The 26690-nt window shown below is 31.9% G+C and overlaps 1 protein-coding gene across 1 annotated transcript in view; it reads right to left on the bottom strand.

The window, feature by feature from the left end:
- LOC132752704 (uncharacterized) overlaps positions 1–26690 on the bottom strand; it is a 136171-nt gene that overhangs the window by 38998 nt on the left and 70483 nt on the right. The window contains exons 35-44 of the mRNA XM_060743068.1: positions 18602–18798; positions 15934–16107; positions 14817–14909; positions 13403–13615; positions 9435–9687; positions 8026–8116; positions 5136–5241; positions 4434–4589; positions 3788–3949; positions 1136–1315 (exon numbers count right to left, since the gene is read on the bottom strand). Of these exons, the coding sequence (XP_060599051.1) occupies positions 1136–1315; positions 3788–3949; positions 4434–4589; positions 5136–5241; positions 8026–8116; positions 9435–9687; positions 13403–13615; positions 14817–14909; positions 15934–16107; positions 18602–18798 (1625 nt within the window). The remainder of the gene's footprint in view (positions 1–1135; positions 1316–3787; positions 3950–4433; positions 4590–5135; positions 5242–8025; positions 8117–9434; positions 9688–13402; positions 13616–14816; positions 14910–15933; positions 16108–18601; positions 18799–26690) is intronic.

Below are 26690 nucleotides of genomic sequence, written 5' to 3'. Positions count from 1 at the left end.
GAAGCATTTTTGCATTTGTTGATTGTTGAAAAAATGTTATAGAAATATTGTAACTTGTTGGGCTGACTATTAGAAATAGAATATCAACTGTTAAGTTGTCAGACAAGTCATCGTTTGATTATCCTTCAAAATCCTCCATATCCATTGATGAATGATTAGAAGCCATTATCACAGATTGTTGTTAACACTTTAGTCCATTAAATATTTAAAGCCATTTTAGTAGCTTTTGTTTGCAAGATTAGTAGGAATTTCAGGTATTTTATATGAGAATTTATAAATCCTTTTTTTTTTTTATTTAAAATAAATGAGAAAAAAACACAGTTAAACTGAACAGTTTTCATCCAATTATGAATTTTCTAATCACAAAAACACTTTTTAATTTTCATATTAAGATGCAGAATTGTCCAAGGAATTTAGTCTTATAAAAATATCCAATTTCTTTAAAGGTAGTCCATTTTTATTTGAAAGAATAGTGAGAGCAAATAACACATGTCTGCACAGTTTGAAATCCAGTGTTCTTCATAATGGCAGATGAATTGAAATTATTTAAGATACTTATGTGACAAGATCAAATAAGGGTCAAGGTCAAATAAATCTTCTTTAATATCTTGTCCCATGGATTATTGTGCACAGGTATGATGACAATACATTAACTACAAAGTTTTAACCAATTAAAGCAAAAAAACTTTGAAATTACAATAATTTGACAATCAAGGTTGAGGTTATTGACAGGTCAAGGTCATACTGAGTTTTATTTGTTCTTAAGGTAGAAGTACTGAAGAGAATCCATCCATATATATATCAGCTATAACAAAGTTATAGCTGATGACAGCAAAAATCAAGCAAAAATTCATTAACTTACCTTAAAGGTAAGGCCATGAATGAGTCAAGGTCAAGTTCAGTCTTGTTTACTTGACAGTCTTGGCCAAAGGGTTGCTTTGACTAAGTATGAAGACAATACATTAAGAAATAAAAAAAGTTAATGTTTCTGGACAGAAATGCATCAAAAACTTGACAGAAGCAATGGGTCAAAATTTGTCTTCAAAAAAGTCAGGCTAATCAATAAAAGATGATTTTAAAAGCTCAAGGCATTTAAACAGGGAAATGGAGATATAAAGATGAGAAAATGTCTTACAAACACTACAAGCATCAACACTTTCAGAACCAAGCTTATCTGTTGTTGTCTCTTTCCCATTTTTATCAGGACATTTCCTACAGTCATCAAACCTTGTATTACCAACATTGTCTTTGTAGTAACCTCGTGTGCACTGCTCACATTTGTCTCCATTTAAAAACCATCCAGCTTGGCAATTCTCTTTAATAACATGAATAAAAAATAATTAAGAATTATCCATGCGGGAAGTGCCCTTTATATACATACAAGAAGGCCATAATGGTCCTGAAATCGCTCACCTGTATAAAGGCCCTTGGGGTGTGGCTAATTTTAACCAATGGGCTTTTTTAACCAACTTGGTAGACACCCATTAGAAGATGTTTCAAAAAATATGTAAGCTCTAGCTCTTTGGGTTTTTAAAAGAAGATTGTTTAAGTTTTTACTATAGACATAGAAGGAAAATCAGTACCCCCAAGGTGGGGTCAATTTTGATCCCAGGGCTTTTATTTGAACAAACTTGGTAGACACTCACCAGAAGATGTTTCATGCTTAATATCTAAGCTCTAACTCCTTGGGTTTTTTAAGAGAATGTTTTTAAGTTTTTACTATATACATATATGGAAAAACAATGACCCCCGGGGTGGGGCTAATTTTGACCCCAGGGATCTTATTTGTACAAACTTGATAAACACTCACTAGAAGATTTTTCATGATACTTATTTAAGCTCTAGCTCTTTCGGTTTTTTAAAAGAAGATTTTCTAAGTTTTTACTATATACATATAAAGAAAATCAATTACCCCCCCCCCCCCCGGGCGGGGCCAATATTGACCCCGGGGCTTTTATTTGAACAAACTTGGTAGACACTGACTAGAAGATGCTTCATGCCAAATATTTAAGCTCTATCTCTTTGGGTTTTTTTAAAAGAAGGTATTTTAAGTTTTTTCTTTCGGTTGCCATGGCAACCAGAGTTCTGCATGGAATTAAATTCTTTGAACAATTTGTAAAGGTGACCACCAAAAGACCATTCCTGTGAAGCTTGGATGAAATTGGCTAAGCAGTTTATGAGGAGATGTCGTTTAAAGTAAAAGTTTACAGACGACGGACGGACGCCGGATGAAAAGTGATCACAAAAGCTCACCATGTGACTTTGTGACAGGTGAGCTAGAAAACATTGCAGTTATGAAAAAAATGATTATAAGCAATTATTAAATCATGAAAATCCATTAGATTATGAATAATCCATATGGACAGTATATTATCTAATTATGAATAATCTATATGAGCATTACCCTTTAGTATGTAGGTAGTATCCATCTAAATTATATAATGAATACACTATAAATATGAGTAGTACCCTTAAAGTACATAAATTTATCATTGTGAAGAATGATACAAGTAGGCAGCACCCTCTAATTGCATGAATAAATTACTACTGTGAAATAAGTTCAATTAGATGGGTACCATACATATTACCTTCAGTAGTTAGGGAAATACCAACTTACGCACAAAACTTATGCTAAGTGCAATGACAATATCAACATAAGGGTGAGTACAATAGCTTTCCCTACCAAAATCTGAATTACTTAATTTATCATAATTTAACATCAACTTTAAACAAGCAATTATCATAGTATTGCAAGCAATCCATAAGTCCCCTACTGGTTAGAACCCCAGCAACATTCTGATGGGCCAATGGCCATTCAGTTATACCATTGAATGAATGAATGACATCAACTTTCTCAGGATGAATAATTATGACAAATGTTTCAACTTTTCTCTATTTTAAGTAAATTTGTTGGAAAAATCTTGTCATATAATTATGATGTGGTAGCTTGAAGTAAAACCTCAAAGGAATGAAGAAGTTGGGAAAAATACCAATTTCCCGAAAAAGTTCAAGGGGGATATAATTCTGAAAATAGTCTTGCTAGAGTATTGAACCTTCTAAAATTTGTTGAGTGATAATAAGAAACAAACATATAAAGTTTGAAGCAGATACATTAAGAAATAAAGAAGTTATTTAAGTAAAAACATTTTTTTTATAAAAATTCTAAGTTCAAGGGAGGTTAATTCTGATAATTTTTGTGCTAAAGTTGTAAACCTTGTCACATATGATGTGGTTGATGAACAGAAACTAATATTTAAAGTTTGAAGTAAATACCTTTGAAGTTATAGTGAAAAAGCGTAAAAATCGGAATCAGAAATCTTGAAATTCAGTGTATTTGCTGCCATAGCAACCAGTTTTTTCAACATAGGAAGAACAAAAAAAAATGTGCATAATCTCCAGACTGTCGTCTACCTATATTTTAAGTTTCATAAAAATATTTCCAGTACTTTTTGCGTTATCACTGGATCCAGTTTATGTGTACAATTTGCCCTATTTTCAGTCTATTTTTTGCCATAGCAACCAGAATTTTCAACATAGGAAGAAAAGAAAATGAAGTGCATAATCTCCATACTGCCATCTATCCATATATCAAGTTTTATAAAAATATTTTCAGTACTTTTTGCCTTATCGCGGGATCCAGTTTTGTTGACGGACGGACTGACAGACTGACAGACGGACGGAGGGTAAACCTAAAGTCCCCTCTGGTAAACCGGTAGGAGACTAAAAATATCATATGCAATTGAAATGTGATAAAGAATAACTCAAAGTTGATGCAGATAACTTATACCTTTACAATCATTTTCACTGTCCGATCCTTCACCTCCAGTTTTGTACTCATTACCACAGGGTAGACAAAAATTCTTGCCTTTCTCATGCTGATAAAAATGTCTTTGGCAATCAACACACATTTCTTCAGCCTTGACATAGTACTGACCTGCTGGACATTTCACTAGAAAAGAAATAAATGCTTTTCTTTTACACTTTACTGGATTTCTTCAAAGTATTTTTTGTTACACTTTAATATTTTTGTTACACTTTACTTGATTGTTAAATGGAGTTTTCCTGTTTAAAACTTAAAGACTCTTTATATAAGGATGGTTGATAATGAAACAATAAAATAAACTGGAAACTATACAGAATTAAGAGAAATGGTTGGGCCAACCTGACACCAAGGCTCTTTGAAGAGTAAGTAAATATGAGGAATGGAAGGGTTGACCAGCCAACCAGGGCCTTATACAGTTGGTGATATCTCATATGGTTCAAATAATGTTTCAATTTCTTTCTAGGATTCTTCATAGCTAAACCATACCCTTGTTGCTGATTTTCTTCAATATATAGTAAAATTTATAATCAGGCATCATCTTTCATAATAATAAATGCAAAATAACTTTTTATTCCAGTTGATCATTTAAATCTATTAGATATTCACAAACCTTTGCATTCATTTACATCTTTGGCACCTCTGCGGTATGTAACTTTTTCATCTGGGCATTCATCACACTTTGTCTGGGCTTCATTCACTTGGTAGTGACCATAATCACATGGCATACACTCTCCATCTTTTAGATAGTAGCCAGGAGAACATGGAACTAAAATGTATAATATGTTGTTTTTTTTAATCATATTACAAGTGCTCCTACTATTTCACTAAATACAGCATACTTGCGTTTGAGGGATATTACTGGTATTCATTCAGGGTCAGTCTTATCAGTCTTAGGTCTTGCTGAAAGTGTTTTTAATTAATATACATGTTTTCAATGCACCTGTCGACAGATTTGTAATATTAAATTACTTACTGCTGCTGCAAATCAATGTTTATTTATTGATATATTGATATGATGTTTCATGTACAAATTTATGTTGTCTAAATGTTGATTGTGATTGTAATGTACAGATTGTACATATGAGTTTTATGATTAAATGACAACAATTATTTATATATTGAAGGCTTATAATTATGTAACATCACAAGAAATGAAACAAATCTCCAAATATATTTCCGCTACATTGTCTGTAGTATATCCAATGCATTTGATGTGAGAATTAGGGTCAATATATATAAAATTGCAGATTATACTTAAAATGTGTCTATCGGACATATTCCTGACACCTCACATGTCGACAATATTACATACCACAGAATGGTGGATCCCCTGTCATATCAAGTCTGTTTCCTGTTGGACATTCTAGTACTTTGCTGATGAAAACAGTTTCTACTTGTAAAACAGCACCAGATACAGTCTAAATAAAACAAGAAATTGTCAAAGTACATGTATTGCAAACAATTCAAAAGTACTCAACCGGTTAAAACACCTGAGTAACATTCTGAACAGCCATGGCCATTCCATTATGCCACAGTGGAAGACATGTATTAACTTAAATCTATTGAGTTCTTTCTTCATCTTTGTCATAGTAATGTGTTACGTTTCCATGCCTGATAAGTAAACTATAATGTTTATACAACATATAATCAAAATATCAAATTTTCTTCGGGTGTATATGTTTAACTAATGTTTAAACTTTTCTCTATTTTAAGTAATTTTTTTTAGAAAAGTACCATGTTCTTTATAAGTGATCTCACAACAGTTTTTAGGGGCGTTTAGACAGAATGAATGACAGACAAACAGAGGGCAAATCTTTTAACATCCCCAGTACCATCATATAACATACAAAGCAAAGTTTTTAAACTAAAGAGGAGATAACTTTTGAAATAAAGATGACAGAATGAACAATGAACATTGTCATACATAATGTGAGTGGTGACAAAGAACAATTATCTTAAGTCTGAGGTAGATACCATTAATAGAAACAAAGAAGAAAATACAAAAATTATATAACAATTTCCAAATAAATTTTGAGTTCTGAATGTGAAAATAATCAGGGAAACCTAGGGGTGCTCAACTTATATAAATCTAATCATATATGAATCTCAATTCATGAAAAAAATTATACAATATGAAATATTATAGAAGTTATAGAATAAAAAATGGGGAAATTCAAAGTTTAAAGGGAAGATAATTCTGGAAATATGAATGGTAGACTTATAAACCTTGTCATATCATTATGATGTTGGGGTTTGAAGTTTGAAGTTGATCCTGTAAGAAATGAAAAAAAATCTGGAAATAGTCAAGCTAGAGTATTGAATCTTCTCACACCATATGGCACATATGCTTCAAGTTTGAAGTATATACTCGTACCTAAAGAAATTAAGAAGTTATAGAAAAACAAACAACATCTTTTCATGAAAGGTTTAAGGATTATTATTCTGATAATATAGGTGATAGAATTAAGAATCTTGCAACATATGATACGGATGATGATAAGAACATATATTTTAAGTAGATACATAAAGAAATCAAAAAAATATTAAAAAACTAGAAATGTATCCATAGGACACGGTTGCCCCCATACTCCACTGTTTTGTCAATCTTATGACTCTAGGTCAAATATTTTATGGACTATATGTGCCACAAGTTGAAAACTAAAAATATTTTACTAGGTAAAAGGAAAGAACTTTACAAATACTGAATATATCCACAAGCGAACCTCAAGGTACATAAGTACACATGCTGACCAACATTCTTGTAAACTTGCAGGCCTAGAGGTCAAATACCTTTTGAGCTATGAATGAACAAGTTGAAAATTGCAAATTTATACTAAGTCAAGGGCAATAACAAAACTGAAAAAAAACACATGCAAAGTCCCAGGTATATAGCTTCACAGTGATGTTGATAATTTTTCCTGTAAAATTGATTGATTCTAACTCAAGCACTCAAGGAACAAATAACACAACATAATGAAACGGTTTTTACTAAGTCAAGGGCAATAACTCTACAAAGACTGGATAAAATCCAAGCAAAATCCAAGGTGCACAACTACATATGCGGACCAACATTCCTGTAAAGTTTCATGACCCTAGGTTAAATAAATGTTGAGGTATGCATGCCACATATTGAAAATTGTCACTTAGTCAAGGGCAATAACTCATATAAATTAATTCACAAGCGAAACCCCAGATGCAAAACTTCACATGCTGATAGTAATTTCTGTAAAGGTTCATGACCCTATGACAAATACTTTTTGAGCTTTCCTATATACATGTATCTTATATTATTGTTTCTTGTCATTGTATACAGTTTACAATAAATAAATACATGAAATGAAATTGGTAATACTTTTTGAGCGTCAGAAGTTGAAAATTGCAAATTTTTATTAAGTCAAGGGCAATAACTCTTTAATTACTAAAATTACCAGATTCACAACATCACATGCTGAGCAATATTCCTGTAAGGTTTCATGACTCTAGGTCAAATACTTTTGAGTTACATGCAACACAAGTTGAAAATTATAAATTTTTTATAATCATGGGCCATCACTCTAAAAACTACTAAATATATCCACACAAAAATTCCCGGGTTCACATCTACACATGCTGAGCAACATTCCTGTAAGGTTTCATGACTGTAGGTCAAATACTTTTTATTTACGTGCAACACAAGTTGAAAATTGAATTTTTTTACCAAGCCAAAGGCAATAACTCTAAAAATACTAAATATTTCCACACAAATACCCGGGTGCAAAACTACACATGCTGATCAACATTCCTGTAAAGTTTCATGACTCTAGTCAAATACTTTTTGAGCTACATGCAACACAAAAAGAGAAAACCTGAATAACATAACAATCATAACACACCTGTTACAGTCTAAAATAACTTAACAAACCTGTTACAGTTTAAAATTACCTAAATCAAAGTGTATGTAATGTAAACATTAAAATGGGTTATTTAAAAATGGAAGACAAACCAGAAATTGTTGACACTCTAGGGTCATCAAAGTTGGGTGTCTTTCAGTGTAGAGCTCAATTTTGCTTTTTTAAGTCTTCCCGATAGAAAAATTAACGTAAACATTATATTAAGCCTGACTAATAGAATCAAAATTAATCGGATCACAAAGCAATAATTGAGAATGAAATTGAAACTAGAGAAAACTGAATTGTTTTGTCCCTAACTAAAAAGTGTTATACCTTTAGATCTATTAGTTGCTCATTACGGATAATAATTTTTAGTGCATCTTCAATATCGACTGTACCACCTCCTACTGCTTCTAAAGTCATACTGTAATAATCATAAGATATTATTACCAAATAAAATTCTTCGAACTGAAATAAATTCATACTGTTATAGTACCTTTAAAACTTGAATAAAAATAATCATACAACATTCAGGTAAGTTGATACTAAAGTACTACTTGGAAAACCTGAACAAAGTAATCTTTCAATATTCAGATATGTTCATACTGAAGTACTTCTTGGAAAACTTGAACAAAGTAATCATTCAATATTCAGATATGTTTATACTGAAGTACTTCTTGGAAAACTTGAACAAAGTAATCATTCAATATTCAGATATGTTCATACTGAAGTACTTCTTGGAAAACTTGAACAAAGTAATCATTCAATATTCAGATATGTTCATACTGAAGTACTTCTTGGAAAACCTGAACAAAGTAATCATTCAATATTCAGATATGTTTATACTGAAGTACTACTTGGAAAACCTGAACAAAGTAATCATTCAATATTCAGATATGTTCATACTGAAGTACTACTTGGAAAACTTGAACAAAGTAATCATTCAATATTCAGCTATGTTTATACTGAAGTACTACTTGGAAAACTTGAACAAAGTAATCATTCAATATTCAGATATGTTTAAATACTGAAGTACTACTTGGAAAACTTGAACAAAGTAATCATTCAATATTCAGATATGTTCATAATGAAATGCACATATTAAGATGATCATACTGAAATGTACATAAATTCATACTAAAATACTCATACTTAATACTAAAATAATCTTAATTTTACTGACAGACAGATGAGACCATACTGAAATACTCATACATTCATTATGAAATATCCATTACTTTAGACTAAAGGAAAAATAACATTATACTGAAATAAAATGAGATCAAACATAGTTCACATTGAAATAATTTTCATACTAAAATAGACATATTGAAAAAGAAATGTTTGTTTTGAAACACATTGCTACTGCATGGGAACAACACACTGATATAAAACAAAACAATTATATTACAATATATAACAATCCCTAATAAAGAAATATACTTTATTAAAAAAGTTAGAAATTCGGTCTAAAATACAAATACTGAAATAACCTCTAAGAATATGTCAGCAAAACAGAGTGGTCAGACAACTTATCTAACTAGAAGATTTACATTACATGAATCTTATATCATCGATATTTTGTTTTTATATATTGATATTTCTTGAACTGGCAAAATAAATAATCAAAAAAGCCTTTCTTGCAAAATAGTTCCAAACGAAAAACATCAATCTATAATATAGATATGACATGTCAGTGTTAATGAAATTTTTCGCTATAATAAAACTTAAAATGAACATACCTAGTTAACACTAGAGAAAACTGGACAACAACATTAAAATCATCATCTGTGTCACACTTATTGGTAATGTTCTTCAAATTAGTGCAATTGGCGTCAACACAAATGCCCATCCATTTTGGTCTAATATCGTCCTTAAAGCTATCTTGTACTCTATCCTCAATGATGCCAAGAACTGTATCTTGAGTTTGAGAACAAACTGTCTCTAATTTATACTTCATAGAGGCTGCAAGGTTGTATTCCACAGCTGATATATCTACAACAAAAGTTAATTATTATGAGATAAAGTTGGGTATTTAGAAAAATTGACAGTCTATATACATGTTTTATAACAGTACATGTTAAATCTATTGCTGATATATAAATAACTTGTCATATTAAATCAACAAGGAATAACTTGTCATATAAAATCAACAAGGAATAACTTGCCATGTGAAATCAACATGGAATAACTTGTCATATTAAATCAACAAGCAATAACTTGTCATGTGAAATCAACAAGGAATAACTTGCCATGTGAAATCAACAAGGAATAACTTGTCATATAAAATCAACAAGGAATAACTTGCCATGTGAAATCAACAAGGAATAACTTGCCATGTGAAATCAACAAGGAATAACTTGCCATGTGAAATCAACAAGGAATAACTTGTCATATAAAATCAACAAGGAATAACTTGCCATGTGAAATCAACAAGGAATAACTTGTCATGTAAAATCAACAAGGAATAACTTGTCATATGAAATCAACAATGAATAACTTGTCATATAAAATCAACATGGAATAACTTGTCATATTAAATCAACAAGCAATAACTTGTCATATAAAATCAACATGGAATAACTTGTCATATAAAATCAACAAGGAATAACTTGTCATGTGAAATCAACAAGGAATAACTTGTCATATAAAATCAACATGGAATAACTTGTCATATTAAATCAACAAGCAATAACTTGTCATATAAAATCAACAAGGAATAACTTGTCATATAAAATCAACAAGGAATAACTTGTCATATAAAATCAACATGGAATAACTTGTCATATTAAATCAACAAGCAATAACTTGTCATATAAAATCAACATGGAATAACTTGTCATATTAAATCAACAAGCAATAACTTGTCATATAAAATCAACATGGAATAACTTGTCATATAAAATCAACAAGGAATAACTTGTCATGTGAAATCAACAAGGAATAACTTGTCATATAAAATCAACATGGAATAACTTGTCATATTAAATCAACAAGCAATAACTTGTCATATTAAATCAACAAGGAATAACTTGTCATATAAAATCAACAAGGAATAACTTGTCATGTGAAATCAACAAGGAATAAACTTGTCATATAAAATCAACAAGGAATAACTTGTCATGTGAAATCAACAAGGAATAACTTGTCATATAAAATCAACATGGAATAACTTGTCATATTAAATCAACAAGCAATAACTTGCCATGTGAAATCAACAAGGAATAACTTGCCATGTAAAATCAACAAGGAATAACTTGTCATATTAAATCAACATGGAATAACTTGTCATATAAAATCAACAAGGAATTACTTGTCATATAAAATCAACAAGGAATAACTTGTCATGTGAAATCAACAAGGAATAACTTGTCATATAAAATCAACATGGAATAACTTGTCATATTAAATCAACAAGCAATAACTTGTCATATAAAATCAACAAGGAATAACTTGTCATATAAAATCAACAAGGAATAACTTGTCATATAAAATCAACAAGGAATAACTTGTCATATTAAATCAACAAGGAATAACTTGTCATATAAAATCAACATGGAATAACTTGTCATATTAAATCAACAAGCAATAACTTGTCATATAAAATCAACATGGAATAACTTGTCATATAAAATCAACAAGGAATAACTTGTCATGTTGAAATCAACATGGAATAACTTGTCATATGAAATCAACAATGAATAACTTGTCATGTGAAATCAACATGAAATAACTTGTCATGTGAAATCAACAAGGAATAACTTGTCATATAAAATCAACAAGGAATAACTTGTCATATAAAATCAACAAGGAATAACTTGTCATGTGAAATCAACAAGGAATAACTTGTCATATAAAATCAACATGGAATAACTTGTCATATAAAATCAACAAGCAATAACTTGTCATATAAAATCAACATGGAATAACTTGTCATATAAAATCAACAAGGAATAACTTGTCATATAAAATCAACATGAAATAACTTGTCATATAAAATCAACAATGAATAACTTGTCATGTGAAATCAACATGGGATAAATCATCATATGAAATCAACAATGAATAACTTGTCATGTGAAATCAACATGGGAAAAATCATCATATGAAATCAACAATGAATAACTTGTCATGTGAAATCAACATGGGATAAATCATCATATGAAATCAACAAGGAATAACTTGTCATGTGAAATCAACATGAAATAATCTGTCATGTGAAATCAACATGGGATAACTTGTCATGTGAAATCAACATGGGATAAATCATCATATGAAATCAACAAGGAATAACTTGTCATGTAAAATCAACAAGGAATAACTTGTCATATAAAATCAACAAGGAATAACTTGTCATATAAAATCAACAAGGAATAACTTGTCATGTGAAATCAACATGGAATAATTGTCATGTGAAATCAACATGGAATAACTTGTCATATAAAATCAACAAGGAATAACTTGTCATATAAAATCAACAAGGAATAACTTGCCATGTGAAATCAACAAGGAATAACTTGCCATGTAAAATCAACAAAGAATAACTTGTCATATAAAATCAACATGGAATAACTTGTCATATAAAATCAACATGGAATAACTTGCCATGTGAAATCAACAAGGAATAACTTGTCATATAAAATCAACATGGAATAACTTGTCATATAAAATCAACAAGGAATAACTTGCCATGTGAAATCAACAAGGAATAACTTGCCATGTAAAATCAACAAGGAATAACTTGTCATGTGAAATCAACAAGGAATAACTTGTCATATAAAATCAAACAAGGAATAACTTGTCATATAAAATCAACAAGCAATAACTTGTCATATAAAATCAACAAGGAATAACTTGTCATATAAAATCAACAAGGAATAACTTGTCATATAAAATCAACAAGGAATAACTTGCCATGTGAAATCAACAAGGAATAACTTGCCATGTGAAATCAACAAGGAATAACTTGCCATGTGAAATCAACAAGGAATAACTTGTCATATAAAATCAACAAGGAATAACTTGTCATATTAAATCAACATGGAATAACTTGCCATGTAAAATCAACAAGGAATAACTTGCCATGTAAAATCAACATGAAATAACTTGTCATGTGAAATCAACATGGAATAACTTGTCATATAAAATCAACATGAAATAACTTGTCATATTAAATCAACATGGAATAACTTGCCATGTGAAATCAAACTTAGAATTACTTGTCATTTGAAATCAATTTGAAATAATTGTCATATGATATCAACATGGAATAACTTGTCATACGAAATCAAAGAATTTAAAGTACAAATTGAAGGCAATTTGTATTTTGCAAGATTATTTCGTAATATCACAGAATAATGTCTTATAGTTCTCTCTCAAAGAACATTTTTTAGGGGAACACTTGTCATTAGGAAAACATACCCACGTTAAAACAGGTCCACAGTAAAACAGGTCTGCATGCAGTCTGGCAAAGCTTCTCTATTTAACATTCTTGTCCACTCCTCACACTTACTCTGTCAATATTACTACACTAATATATTTATCCATGTAATTAATTTGCTGCTGTAACTTGACAAAAGCTTTGTGTGCATTAAATATAATAAATACAGCAATACTTTTACATCAGGTTACTTGCATAGATTCAGACAGTTGTTCATGGGAAAGAGAAATTACAACATTAACAAGATTATTTGTCACCGTGGTTACTTACCTACACATGCTGGATAATATGTTTCAGCAAATGGCATCCTGTAATCATAAACACCAAGTGTTCCACATGTAATATAGTATGGTAAAGGAGCTGCTAGAACTTTGGAATCATTGTTACATTTAACATCACAATAACCACCAATAGTAGCAGAGCACTGTCTATAGCTCACAGTATCACTAAATGACTCATTCATTGATGGACATGCACTGTTGTCTGAAATAAATATCAATACACATTGTTGATTTTTCATAACATAACTTTTCTTAGTTTATTATATATATCCACTTTATCACTGAGTTACCTTTCAATCAATTACTGCAATCATTGAAAACATATTCTAACACGCTTCTCACTATTCCCCTATCAAAAGATAAGTGCAATCAAGTGGATTATTACACACTATATGCATAGCATGAAAAAGGAATTATGTAATAGAAAGAGCACCGAAACACAAGGCTATCTGGTTTGTACGAGGGGGCGTAGCCCCCGAGTATTAATCAGATTGCCGAGTGTTTTGGTGTTCTTTCTCTTTTGTATCATAGTCAAACATAAAATCACGTTCCCTGTTGTCACAATATGAAACCCCGGCAAAAATGAACCAATGAACGAACATCTGAATATGACATTTCTGTCCCTTTCCCTTTCTCTGCCGTCACAATATGTAAACCCTAGCAAAAATGAGCCAATCAATGGGCATGCTCTGGAGTGCGGGTAACTAATACCCGCACTCCAGTTAACGCACTGTGCATGTATATGTATACGATTTAACCCTGACACATTTTCAACAGAAAGGTCTCCAAACTATGATACAATACACATCATATTACATCAGAAATGACATCAAGAAACTAAATGATGTCAGGAAAATTACTTCTAAACTCAATGTAGTTCAACATACCTTAATTTATTCTCTTTCTTTCATTAGCATGTTAGAATGAACTAAGATTTTAATTTTTCTTGCATTTTAGCATAATAGTACACGCTTTATTATTCAAACAATTTGATATTAATCACTTAAAACTATTGGTCTTTGTGATTATATTCATGCACATTTGAGCACTACGACAATGCACTCAAGATTGATATTTATTTCCTTAATAACAAAATTAATATGAAGTATATATAACATAATTATGAGCAGGGTTCCAGCCCTAATTTACTGATGAAATTTCATGAAGTACATTGTTTTAACTATTTTAATTCTTTAAACAACAAATGATATTTGGCTGCACCAAAATTGTTCTCATTCTTCATAAATGAATTAGCAGTCATGATGAACAATGATGATAGAATCAAAGGTAAACAATTAATGCCAAATGAAATTTAATCACAGTTGTAAATAATTGCTGATGATGTAGCTTTATTATCCGAAACAGATAAAGATTTACAATATCAACTCAGTATATTTACTTACACCGAATGATAAGTTTTCCCAAACATTGTCCATAATTTTTTGTATCTTTATCCATGCCAATGATTATCAAAGGATAAGCTCCCCATGTAATTGCTACAATAGAAAATAAAATTCAGATATATTTTCAAAAAGTAATTATCAAAATAGCTTTATCTATTTTTTTTAAAAAATATCCTGCAGCATCCAATCAATTTACTTTTCTTCAGTAAAAAGGTTAAGGTCAACTTGAAGGTCATGATTTGAACAAATTTCTGAACTAAACATTTTTCTAAGAATTTAAAAAAGTTCTCCTAAAATATATCAGAAAATATATTCTTGTATACCAAATGCAACACACCTGCTGCAGACATTTTCAAAAAAAATCTTGCGATTTTTCTTAAGTTTTTGACTAATAATAATCGTAAGTCATTTCCACAAAGCCACTCATAATTTAAAATTTTATCTAAAAAAAACATCCCTTGCAACATTCATTTGATATTTATGTGCTTGTCCAACGAATTGTACTCTGTGGCGAGATATTGTTCTATTTTCGTGTCTGGACAATTATCTCGCCTCTATATGCTGGCCATCAAATTGTACTAAACATTAGTATTCAAGAATTCTATATAGTTCACATATAAACTATTCAGTATGGTAAAGTTATGACAGATTTTTTGAATATTTTTTTTTTGTTCTGTGAAAAGGAGATTTATTGTAAAATTTCACTAACGATAAAAAATTGTTTGTTTTTTTGTAAAAATGGCTGTTGTTCCTTTTAAAGTTTGAATCCATTGCCTCATTGAAATTTAACATTTTTGAATAAATTTTTCCATTTAGTATTTTCTTCTTGGTCTACTCCTATTTAACATTTTCTTAAATGATTTATTTTATTTTATTAAGGTTCTGTTAATAAATATGCAGATGACAATACCCTCTCATTCAATCACATAAACTCTCGAAAGATCAATACAAGATGAAAGTGTTGTTATTGTTGGAGAAGTTATTTAAATGAAACATATATACACTGAGGGATCCTTATAGCTTACTCTAAGACTCTTTGTGAACATACATCGGTTAACTGAATGAGCAATATTTGCTTATTTTCACAACAATCCTTTTCTTAGGACAATTTTCTTACTTGATTCAATTGTGTGCATGTATTTCAGTGTTGATCCGCTCTTTTGTTTCACTTGGTCATATGCTTTAACTAGGTCAGATATTGTGCTCATTGACACTAGACGCTCAGTAGAAGTGTAATATATATCGTCAACATCCTCACATTCCAAATTTGGAACTGTTAAGTTTGGATTCCCTGATGACAAAGAAAACATGATTTACGTCCTTCCAACAAGAAATTTGTTGTATCTTATTTTGACAAAAAAGAGCATTAGTTTATCATTTCAAGCCTGACTGAACAATGTTTAACCATTTTTACTTCTTTTTGTATTATTTCACTAACTGAACACAGATGTTATGTAAGTATAGACATGATCTAATTCTGCAGTTAATTAACAATCAAACAATATATTCTACAATGCTTTGTACAGCTAAGTTCTTCTTTGGATATGATATTTTAAATAACAAGAGGGCCATGATGGCCCTGAGTCGCTCACCAGAAACAACTGCTTTCCAGTGTTGGAATGTCAATATAAATTATTCTAATATTAAATTTGAGCATAGAATATGTTTAAACAATAATTTGAAGAAATGCCATGGCCTGGGGTACAATGTATTTAAGGTTTAGCTTAAACGGGGCTAATCAAATTAATATGAGCAAACTTGATAAAAGACTACCCAACAATGCTTCAGATAAAGTTTGGTGATCATCCATCCATTAGTTCTGTGGAATAGACATTTAAAGGTATTTCTATTTTTAGCTTTACCGGCCCCTAAAAGGGGCTAATCAAATGAATATGAGCAAACTTGATAAAAGACTACCCAAGAATGCTACAGACAAAGATTGGTGATCATCCATCAATTAGTTCTCTAGAAATAGACATTTAACAGTATTTCTATTTTTAGCTATAGAGACCCCTAAAAGGGGCTAATCAAATGAATATGAGCAAACTTGATAAAAGACTATCAAAGAATGCTACAGACAAAGTTTGGTGATCATCTATAAATTATTTCAGTAGGAAATGATGTTTAAAGGTTTTTTCTAATTTTCTATTTTTAGCTTTAGTGGCCCCTTAAAGGGGCTAATCAAATTAATATGAGCAAACTTAATAAAAGAGTACCCAAGAATGCTTAGCAGACAAAGTTTGGTGATCATCCATAAATTAGTTCTGTAGCAATAGATGTTTAAATGTATATCAATTTTTAATTTTAGCGGCCCCTAAAAGGGGCCAATCAAAATAATATGAGCAAACTTGATAAAAGACTACCCAACAATGCTTCAGATAAAGTTTGGTGATCATCCATCCATTAGTTCTGTGGAATAGACATTTAAAGGTATTTCTATTTTTAGCTTTACCGGCCCCTAAAAGGGGCTAATCAAATGAATATGAGCAAACTTGATAAAAGACTACCCAAGAATGCTACAGACAAAGATTGGTGAGCATCCATCAATTAGTTCTCTAGAAATAGACATTTAACAGTATTTCTATTTTTAGCTATAGAGACCCCTAAAAGGGGCTAATCAAATGAATATGAGCAAACTTGAACAAAGACTATCCAAGAATGCTACAGACAAAGTTTGGTGATCTTCCATCAATTAGTTCTGTAGAAATAGACATTTAAAGGTATTTCTATTTTTAGCTTTTGCGGCCCCTAAAAGGGGCTAATCAAATGAATATGAGCAAACTTGATAAAAGACTACCTTAGAATGCTACAGACAAAGTTTGGTGATCATCCATCATTAGTTCTCTAGAAATAGACATTTAAAGGTATTTCTATTTTAAGCTTTTGTGGCCCCTAATAGGGGCAAATCAAACTAATATGAGCAAACTTGATAAAACACTACCCGAGAATGCTACTGACAAAGTTTGGAGATCATCCATCAATTAGTTCTGTAGGAGAAGATGTTAAAAGGTTTTTCTATTTTTAGCCCTAGAGACCCCTAAAAGGGGCCAATCAAAATAATATAAGCAAACTTGATAAAAGACTACCCAAGAATGCTACAGACAAAGTTTGGTGATCATCCATCAATTAGTTCTCTAGAAATAGACATTAAACGGTATTTCTATTTTTAGCTTAAGCGGCCCCTAAAGGGGCCAATCAAATTTATATGAGCAAACTTGATAAAAGACTACCCAAGAATGCTACAGACAAAGTTTGGTGATCATCCATCCATTAGTTCTGTAGAAGAAAATGTTTAAAGATATTTTCTATTTTTAGCCCTAGAGACCCCTAAAAGAGGCCAATCATATTAATATGAGCAAACTTGATAAAAGACTACCCAAGAATGCTACAGACAAAGTTTGGTGATCATCCATCCATTAGTTCTGTAGAAGAAGATGTTAAAAGGTTTTTCTATTTCTAGCTCTGCTGACCCCTTAAAGGGGCCAATTAGAATGACATGAGCAAATTCAAGTGTGACTGTCACAAGGATGCTACAGACCAAATTTGAAGTAAATCTGTCCAGTAGTTTCAGAGAACAAGACGATTGTTGACGCATGACGACGGACAACGGACGACGGACGCCGGAGCATCCCTTTTTGATACTAATAGCTCACCCTGAGCCTTCGGCTCTGGTGAGCTAAAAAACCAAACCAGTTTGTTGCCTTATTGCTATAACTGAATAAGTCTTTCAAAATTTAATAGCAGTTAAATCAGTTATTGCACTAAGATGATGAAATAGGACTTACTTATAATATTGCTGCCATTTTCACTCATTGATGTTGAAGGATAGAGGTTGTAATTTTGAAAACTCTGAACAGGGGGAACATCAGGCCTTTCCCCTCCAGTAGATGCCTTAGAAAACACACTAGTTTCAAAAGACTTATTGTAAACTTTAACATCTCTGTACTCAACAACATGGCCATATCCTAAATTTATTTGTGCACTGAAAAAAAATGAAGTAGGAATTTTCAAAAATTGGAAAGTCTTGAAACTAAAAATCTAGCAATCTAGAAATAAGACTTCTAGATAATCTCACAACCCTAAACAAGAACCGGTTGAACTGGGTGATGCTCCCCGACTAGGTTTTGGACACAGAAAAAGTTATTTATGTAGTCCAAGGGATAAATTTAAAAAGTGGGGAAAATTTCCAAAAATTTAAAGGCAAGACGGGTTTACTTTTCTTTGCATTTGCAACTTCTCCCAATTTGGAGAATCAAATAGTTGTAAAACCCGGGAACTTAAAAAAAACAAATTTGGGGGCCGGGACACTTTTTTGCCCCCAAGGTTTTTGGATGGGGCCCTTTCCCCTTCAAAGTAGGGGCCAAAATTTGTTGCGCCCCCGAAAACCTTTATCTCAATTTTGGTGATAATTCTGAAAAATTTAGTTATATAATCCGACTGCAAAAAATGAAAAATTTGAAAGTTATGGGGCCCCGGACAAAATTTTGCTCAAGGTAAATGCTGTGACCTTGCCCTTAAAGGTAGCGCCCCAACCCTGTTGGGGCAAAAACGTTCCCAAATAGGGTGATCATTTCTGTGAAATACTTAAAAAATCCGACTTCAAATAACAAAGTAATACGGACTGGACACGATTTTGCTGTAAGGTCATGCTGTGACCTTGACCTTCAAGGTAGCGACCCAAAAATTGCGCCCAACACATTGTCTCAATATGGTGATTATTTTTATTAAATAGTTTAGAAATCCGCCTTCAAATAACGAAGTTATGGGCCGGACATGATTTTGCAGAAAGATCATGCTTTGACCTTGACTTTCAAGGTAGCGACCAAATGTTGCACATGACACGTCTTCTCAATATGTTGATCATATCTGTGAAATAGTTGTAAAATTCCGACTTCAAATCGAAGTTATGGGCTGGACACAATTTTGCTCAATATAGTGATCATTTCTGTGAAACAGTTTAAAAATCCGACTTAAAATAACGAAGTTATGGGCCGGACACAATTTTGCTTCAAGGTCATGCTGTCACCATGACCTTCAAGGTAGCAACACAAATGTTGTGCACGACACGTCATCTCAATATGGTGATCATTTCTATGAAATAGTTTAAAAATCCGACTTCAAATAACGAAGTTATAGGCCGGACACAATTTTGCTTCAAGGTCATGCTGTGACCATGACCTTCAAGGTAGCAACACAAATGTTGTGCACGACACGTCATCTCAATATGGTGATCATTTCTGTGAAATAGTTTTAAAATCCTACTTCAAATATAGAAGTTATTGGCCGAACACGATTTTGCTTCAAGGTCATGCTGTGACCTTGACCTTCAAGGTGGGGACCCAAATGTTGCGCGTGACACTTCGTCGCAATATGGTGATCATTTCTGTGAAATAGTTGTAAAAATCCGACTTCAAATATAGAAATCATGGGTTGGACACGAATTTCGGGACGTACGTACGGGCAGACGGACGGACTGATGGATGGACGGACGGACGACCCGACAACTATATGCTCCCCCGAAATTTTTCGAAGGAGCATAATAATATCAGTTATAAGCCTAGATAATATCAATTAATCCCTAGATAATCTCAATTACAACTCTTGATAATCTCAATTACAACTTTAAATAATCTCAGTTTTTGCCCTAGATATTTTCAGTTATAACCCTAAATAATCTCTGTCATAACCTTGGATAATCTCAATTACCCCTCCAGGTAATCTCAATACAACCCTATATAATCTCAATAACAACCCTAGATAATCTGAAGTACAACCCTAAACTAGAAATGTGTCCATAGGACACGGGTGCCCCAACACTCCACCGATTTGTCAATCTTATGTCTCTAGATCAATTTTTTTTTTTGGCTACATGTGCCCAAGATGAAAACTAAAAATTTTTTATTAAGTAAAGTGTTAATGCTACAAATACTGAAAAAATCCACAAGAAAAAACCCAGGGTGCATCAGTACACACGCTAACCAACATTCTTGAAAACTTTCAGGAAAATGAAAAATACTCAGGTGCACAACTACATTACTCTCCTGCGCATTGGTCGAATGTTCCTCACCTCTGCTAAAATTGTAGGTTCATATACCGATACGTTCATATACCGATATTTCTATTTTTAGACGGGAAAATCCGTGTCTACACTTCAGCCAATCAGTGACTAGCTTGCTTACTTGTAACGAATTGTCACATACTTGAATTTGACGCACCGTTAATATGTAAACAATGCCTGTTCATTCGTACTTTACCTAAAATTGTTTGTTTTAAACGTTTCTTTTAAATGACCCAATAAAGCTACCAAAATGGTGAATTCGCGATGATATAATATATACGAATCGTCAATTGTAATGGAGTCTACATAAACGGTAGCTCAATACCAATAATGGTCTGCATATTCTGGCTGCAAGAAAGTCCGAGTATCTTTAGGCCGTTAAAATTATTTTTCTTATATTTTCTCAGATGACCAGTAGCATTTCGACAATAACTCAACCCATCCCTCGAAAAACCGAGGCATTCTTATATACATTGACGATTGTTTAATACATGTATGAATAAATTGGAAGAAGTTATCACATGCTATTGCAACATTACACCAGGTGTACACTATGCACAACATGTAATTAAATATTAATTTGACTGATCTTATATAGAACAGTACATACAAATTCAGTATCATCTTAGCTTCAATGACGGTCATTTAAGAATATCCAAGATCATATTTGACGTACTTTCATACCCTGTGTTTTTCCATGGATGGGCAGGTTTTGTACAGTCATGATATGCATGTATGTGCAAAATGACATACATGTACATACTACATACAGATATCTACAAACTCAACCAACACTATTTTAAACATCACAAGTGAAACTGCATTGGTTACTCATTTGAAATTCAGCTATTCTACTTATAATTGTGTAGTCAATCAGGAGACTACCACAGCAACCACAAGCTTGTCCATTTATATCAACAATAGCTGTCAATAGATTCAACTATTCTCAGAACTTGATGGAAAATGTTTGAATTAACTAAGGAATATTTCATTTATATACATATGATCAAGTCTTGCAATTTTTTTATGTTCCGTGAGGCCATATTTCATTTAAAATTCACAAGTTATGAGCCTTTGACAGTGACCTCCAAGGTACACTATTATTTAGTTTTAAGATTTTTCAGGCAAAAATTTAACATGTATTAAATCAGAAGTTTAGAGAGTCATACTTCTGTCAAAATCCATGCTAGATTTCCTGGCCTTGGAAAGTGACCATTTTTTATGATCCTAACTATGTGCAAAGTCTTTAACACATGAAAGAATCCAATGTGCCTTGTGGATTTCAAACCAAGGTGAAATTGAGCCATTAGTTGCATGAAAAACATAAGATGTTACACTGATGAAGAATTCCAGGTGTAAAGGATAGCCCCATTTTTCTTCAAACAGTTAAGCTTAAAAAAATAACTGCACTGTAGATCATCAATGAATTTATTTCATACCTCTAAGTCTTAATTTTCAAAACAATATGTAATATGAAATTACAAATGCAATATTTTATTGATTTAACATACATGTATAACCACAGTCCTAAATATAATGTATAAAGGCTTGATCACATAAACATAACAAAAATAAGAGTACATAAGTTGGCTGAATGGTCACTCACAATCACATGGATAGATTGAAAAATATTTCTCTTCCTATGAAGTTATAACATCCTAAGTAAATAGTAACAATATCAAACTTGACCATGCAACACTAAATATATATAGGTTGGGATACTTTTAGCTAGCTATTGAGTAGGCAATGCATATTTAAGCTAGTTTGGATATTTCAGGTTTTTTTTAAGTACAATCGATTTGTGCCTTCAGCACTGGTTTGATACTTAACTTTCTGAGTCAGATACCCAGTCATATTGTTACTATGTTTAGTGAAATCATGATACCTATTCACATTGTTACTTTGTACAATGTTTACTAAATATGCATTAAATCAAAGCAAGAGCCTACAGATTATTATCTTATTTTTGGTAAGTCAATGGTAATAATTTAACAAATTTCTTTCAAATAAACCACAATAGTCATGTAACCAGCATTACTTCGAATATACACAAATGTAATCAGAAGTAACTTAGACACTAAAGGTATATTAATTCCATCTACTTGTACACAAGTAAACAAAAACCTGCTTTTCTTTTAAACTGTTTTAGGATTTCTAAGCTTTATCAGCAAGTATGCAAGCTAACTAATTAATAATTTCTCAAATAATGACATAGAAAATCATTTACAAGAAAAAAAAACAAGAGGGCCACTTGAAGACGCTCACCTGTATATAGAACCCTGGGATGGGGCCTATTGTAACCCAGGGGCTTTTATTTGAACAGACTTGGTAGACACCTATTTGAAGATGTTTCATGATAAATATCTAAGCTCTAGCTCTAAGAAGATTTTTTAAGTTTTTACTTTACACATACAAGGAAAAGCAATGACCCCCCCCCCTCTGGGCGGGGCCAATTTTGTCTCCAGGGCTTTTATTTGAACAAACTTGGTAGACACACAATACAAGATATTTCATGCTTAGTATCCAAACTCTAGCTTGTTGGGTTTTTTAAAAGAAGATTTTTTAAGTTTTTACTATACACATATAAGGAAAATCAATGACCCACGGGGCGGGGCCAATTTTAACCCCAGGGCCCTTAATTGAATAAAAATGGTAGACACCCATTCGAAGATGTTTCATGCTAAATATCTTAGCTTTAGCTCTTAGGGATTTAAACAAATATATTTTTCAAGTTTTTACTATATACATACAGGGAAAAACAATGACCCCCTTGGACGGGGCCAATTTTGACCCAAGGGCTTTTATTTGAACAAACTTGGTAGACATCTACTAGAAGATGTTTCATGCTTAATATCTAAGCTCTAGCTATTTGTTTTTTTTTTAGTAGAAGGTTTTTTAAGTTTTTACTATATACATACAGGGAAAAACAATGACCCCCTTGGACGGGGCCAATTTTGACCCCAGGGCTTTAATTTGAACAAACTTGGTAGACATCTACTAGAAGATGTTACATGCTTAATATCTAAGCTCTAGCTATTTGTTTTTTTTTTTAGTAGAAGGTTTTTTAAGTTTTTACTATATACAAATAAGAAAAATCAATGACCCTAATTTTGACCCCAGGGCTTTTATTTGTACAAACTTGGTAGACACTGACTAGACGATGTTTCATGCCAAATATTTAAGCTCGAGCTCTTTCGTTTTTTTAAGGAGATTTTTCAAGTTTTTTCTTTCGGTTGCCAAGGCATGGAATTAAATTCTTTGAACAATTTTTGAAGTTGACTACCAAAGGAACATTCCTGTGAAGTTTGAATGAAATTGGCTTAGCGGTTTATGAGAAGATGTCGTTTAAAGTAAAAGTTAACGGACAGACGACGGATGAAAAGCGATCAAAAAAGCTCACCATGTCACTTTGTGACAGGTGAGCTAATTATATATATAAATATTTTGACAATTGCCGAAAGAAGGCCGGAACAGTATCTGGTTTATGAGGCTATTACTCAAAATAGGTCATATTATTTGGTCGTTATTTAGCATTATCCATAGGACAGTGTAATTGGCTATTTTCATGCTTGATTGTAAATAAGCTATACCAGCTTATCAAAGAAAATGTTCAATAAGTTTTAAAGTTTCATGCCTTCAGATGAATCAAATTATTTAAATAAAAATAAACTATACTTAGAAGTTTAGAAAAGTAAAAAGATACTTTTTGATTTTCCATTATTAATCACCATATTCCAATCCCTCAGCGTAACTTATAAAGACTAGTTTTTGCATATTTGACTTGTTTTTGGTTATTTAAATGGAATGTAAGTGCCATTTGCAATGTGTAAATTACTTTCTTTCTTCACTTCACAATATTTTGATATTTTCAAATACATTTTGAAAACTTTGATGAAAATTAGCATGAACCTGGAGGCATGCTGCTTTAAATGAATACTAAACTTTAAGCCATTCATGACTCTAGGTCAAATACTTTTTTAGTTATGTGCGACACAAGTCGAAAATTGGAAATTTTTACTAAGTCAAGGGCAATAACTCTAAAAATACTAAAAATATCAACAAAAAAATACACAGATGCACAATAACACATGCTGAGCAACATTCTTGTAAGATTTCATGACTCTAGGTCAAATACTTTTTTGAGTAACATGCGACACAAGTTGAAAATTAGAAACATTTACTAATTCAAGAACAATAACTCTAAAAAGACTATATATATCCACACAAAAATACCCAGGTGCACAACTTACACATGCTGATCAACATTCCAGTAAGGTTTCATGACTCTAGGTCAAATATTGTTTGAGTTACTTGCGACACAAGTTGAAAATCACAAATTTTTACTAAGTCAAGGGCAATAACTCTAAAATACTAAATATATCCACATGAAAATACCCAGGTGCACAACTTCACATGCTGATCAACATTCCTGTAAGGTTTCATGACTCTAGGTCAATTACAATTTAAGCTATGTGCGACACAAAAAGTGAACGGACGGACGCACGGAAGGATGGACGGACGGAAGGACAATGGTAAATCTAAATGCACAATAATCTCAATTACAATACTAGATAATCTCAATTACAGTTCTAGATAATCTCAATTACAACTCTTGATAATCTCAATTACAACTCTAGATAATCTGAAGTACAACCCTAGATAATCTGAAGTACAACCCTAGATAATCTCAATTACTCCCCCTCCCTAGATAATCACAATACAACCCTAGATAATCTCAATCACAACCCAAGATAATCTCAATTACAACCCTAGATAATCTCAATTACAACCCTAGATAATCTCAATCACCCCCTAGATAATCTGAAGTACAACCCTAAATAATCTCAATTACAACCCAAGATAATCTCAATTACAACCCTAGATAATCTCAATTACAACCCTAGATAATCTCAATTACAACCCTAGATAATCTCAATTACAACTCTAGATAATCTGAAGTACAACCCTAGATAATCTGAAGTACAACTCTAGATAATCTCAATTACAACCCTAGATAATCTCAATTACAACTCTTCAACCTGATAAAAACCCTATTACATTAGACTTTCCACACAAATTAAGAATATTTTTGGTCTTTCAAGCTAATCGGGGTACAAACTTTTTAAGTTATAGGCTGGAAAATAAGGGCAAAATGTTGACAAATCTATTGTAACCTGTAGATAGTGCACCATGAAGCTATAACGGTAAAAGTTTGTTTGTATTGGGGGATTAACATTGAAAAACCCACATTTGCTAAGTTCCGGATAAAATCTATTTAATTTTGATCACAATTTTTACCCGATTTAATGCACATTAAACCCAAATTTAATCCCAATGACAATTGAACATTATCCAAAACCAATTAAAACTTAATCTAGTCTTAATAACAAATGTAAATAATCTTAACTAGACCTATCACTAAATGTGATTAATACCCCAGCAAGACTGCTTCGGAAATGAGGAAGTTACTAGAAACAGAATACCTTGCGAAAGAACTGAAATAGAGGTATGGTTGTCGGCAATTAAAGATAGTTGTGGGTCTTGTATGTTGCATTTCCTTTCAATGTGGTTGACCATTGAAGAAGTTTTATCAAATTACTCTGTAATAAGTCCAAAAAGAGTTACGCTTCTTTTAAGAGTTACTGCACTTTCTCTCATTGCGCTTGACCATTGAATGAAGTTTCATTAAATTCTAAACATTAGTTTTTAAGTTATGCACTTGACAAGGAAAAGGAACAAAGGGCAATAACTCTACAAATACTGAAGATGGAGTTATGGTTATTGTACACTGCACTTCCTCTAATTGCGCTTGACCA

This window comes from Ruditapes philippinarum, unplaced genomic scaffold (assembly GCF_026571515.1).
Source record: "Ruditapes philippinarum isolate M1 unplaced genomic scaffold, ASM2657151v2 ctg170_1_1_1_1, whole genome shotgun sequence".
NCBI classification, from domain to species: domain Eukaryota; kingdom Metazoa; phylum Mollusca; class Bivalvia; order Venerida; family Veneridae; genus Ruditapes; species Ruditapes philippinarum.
This window is presented reverse-complemented; position numbering and strand designations above follow the sequence as displayed.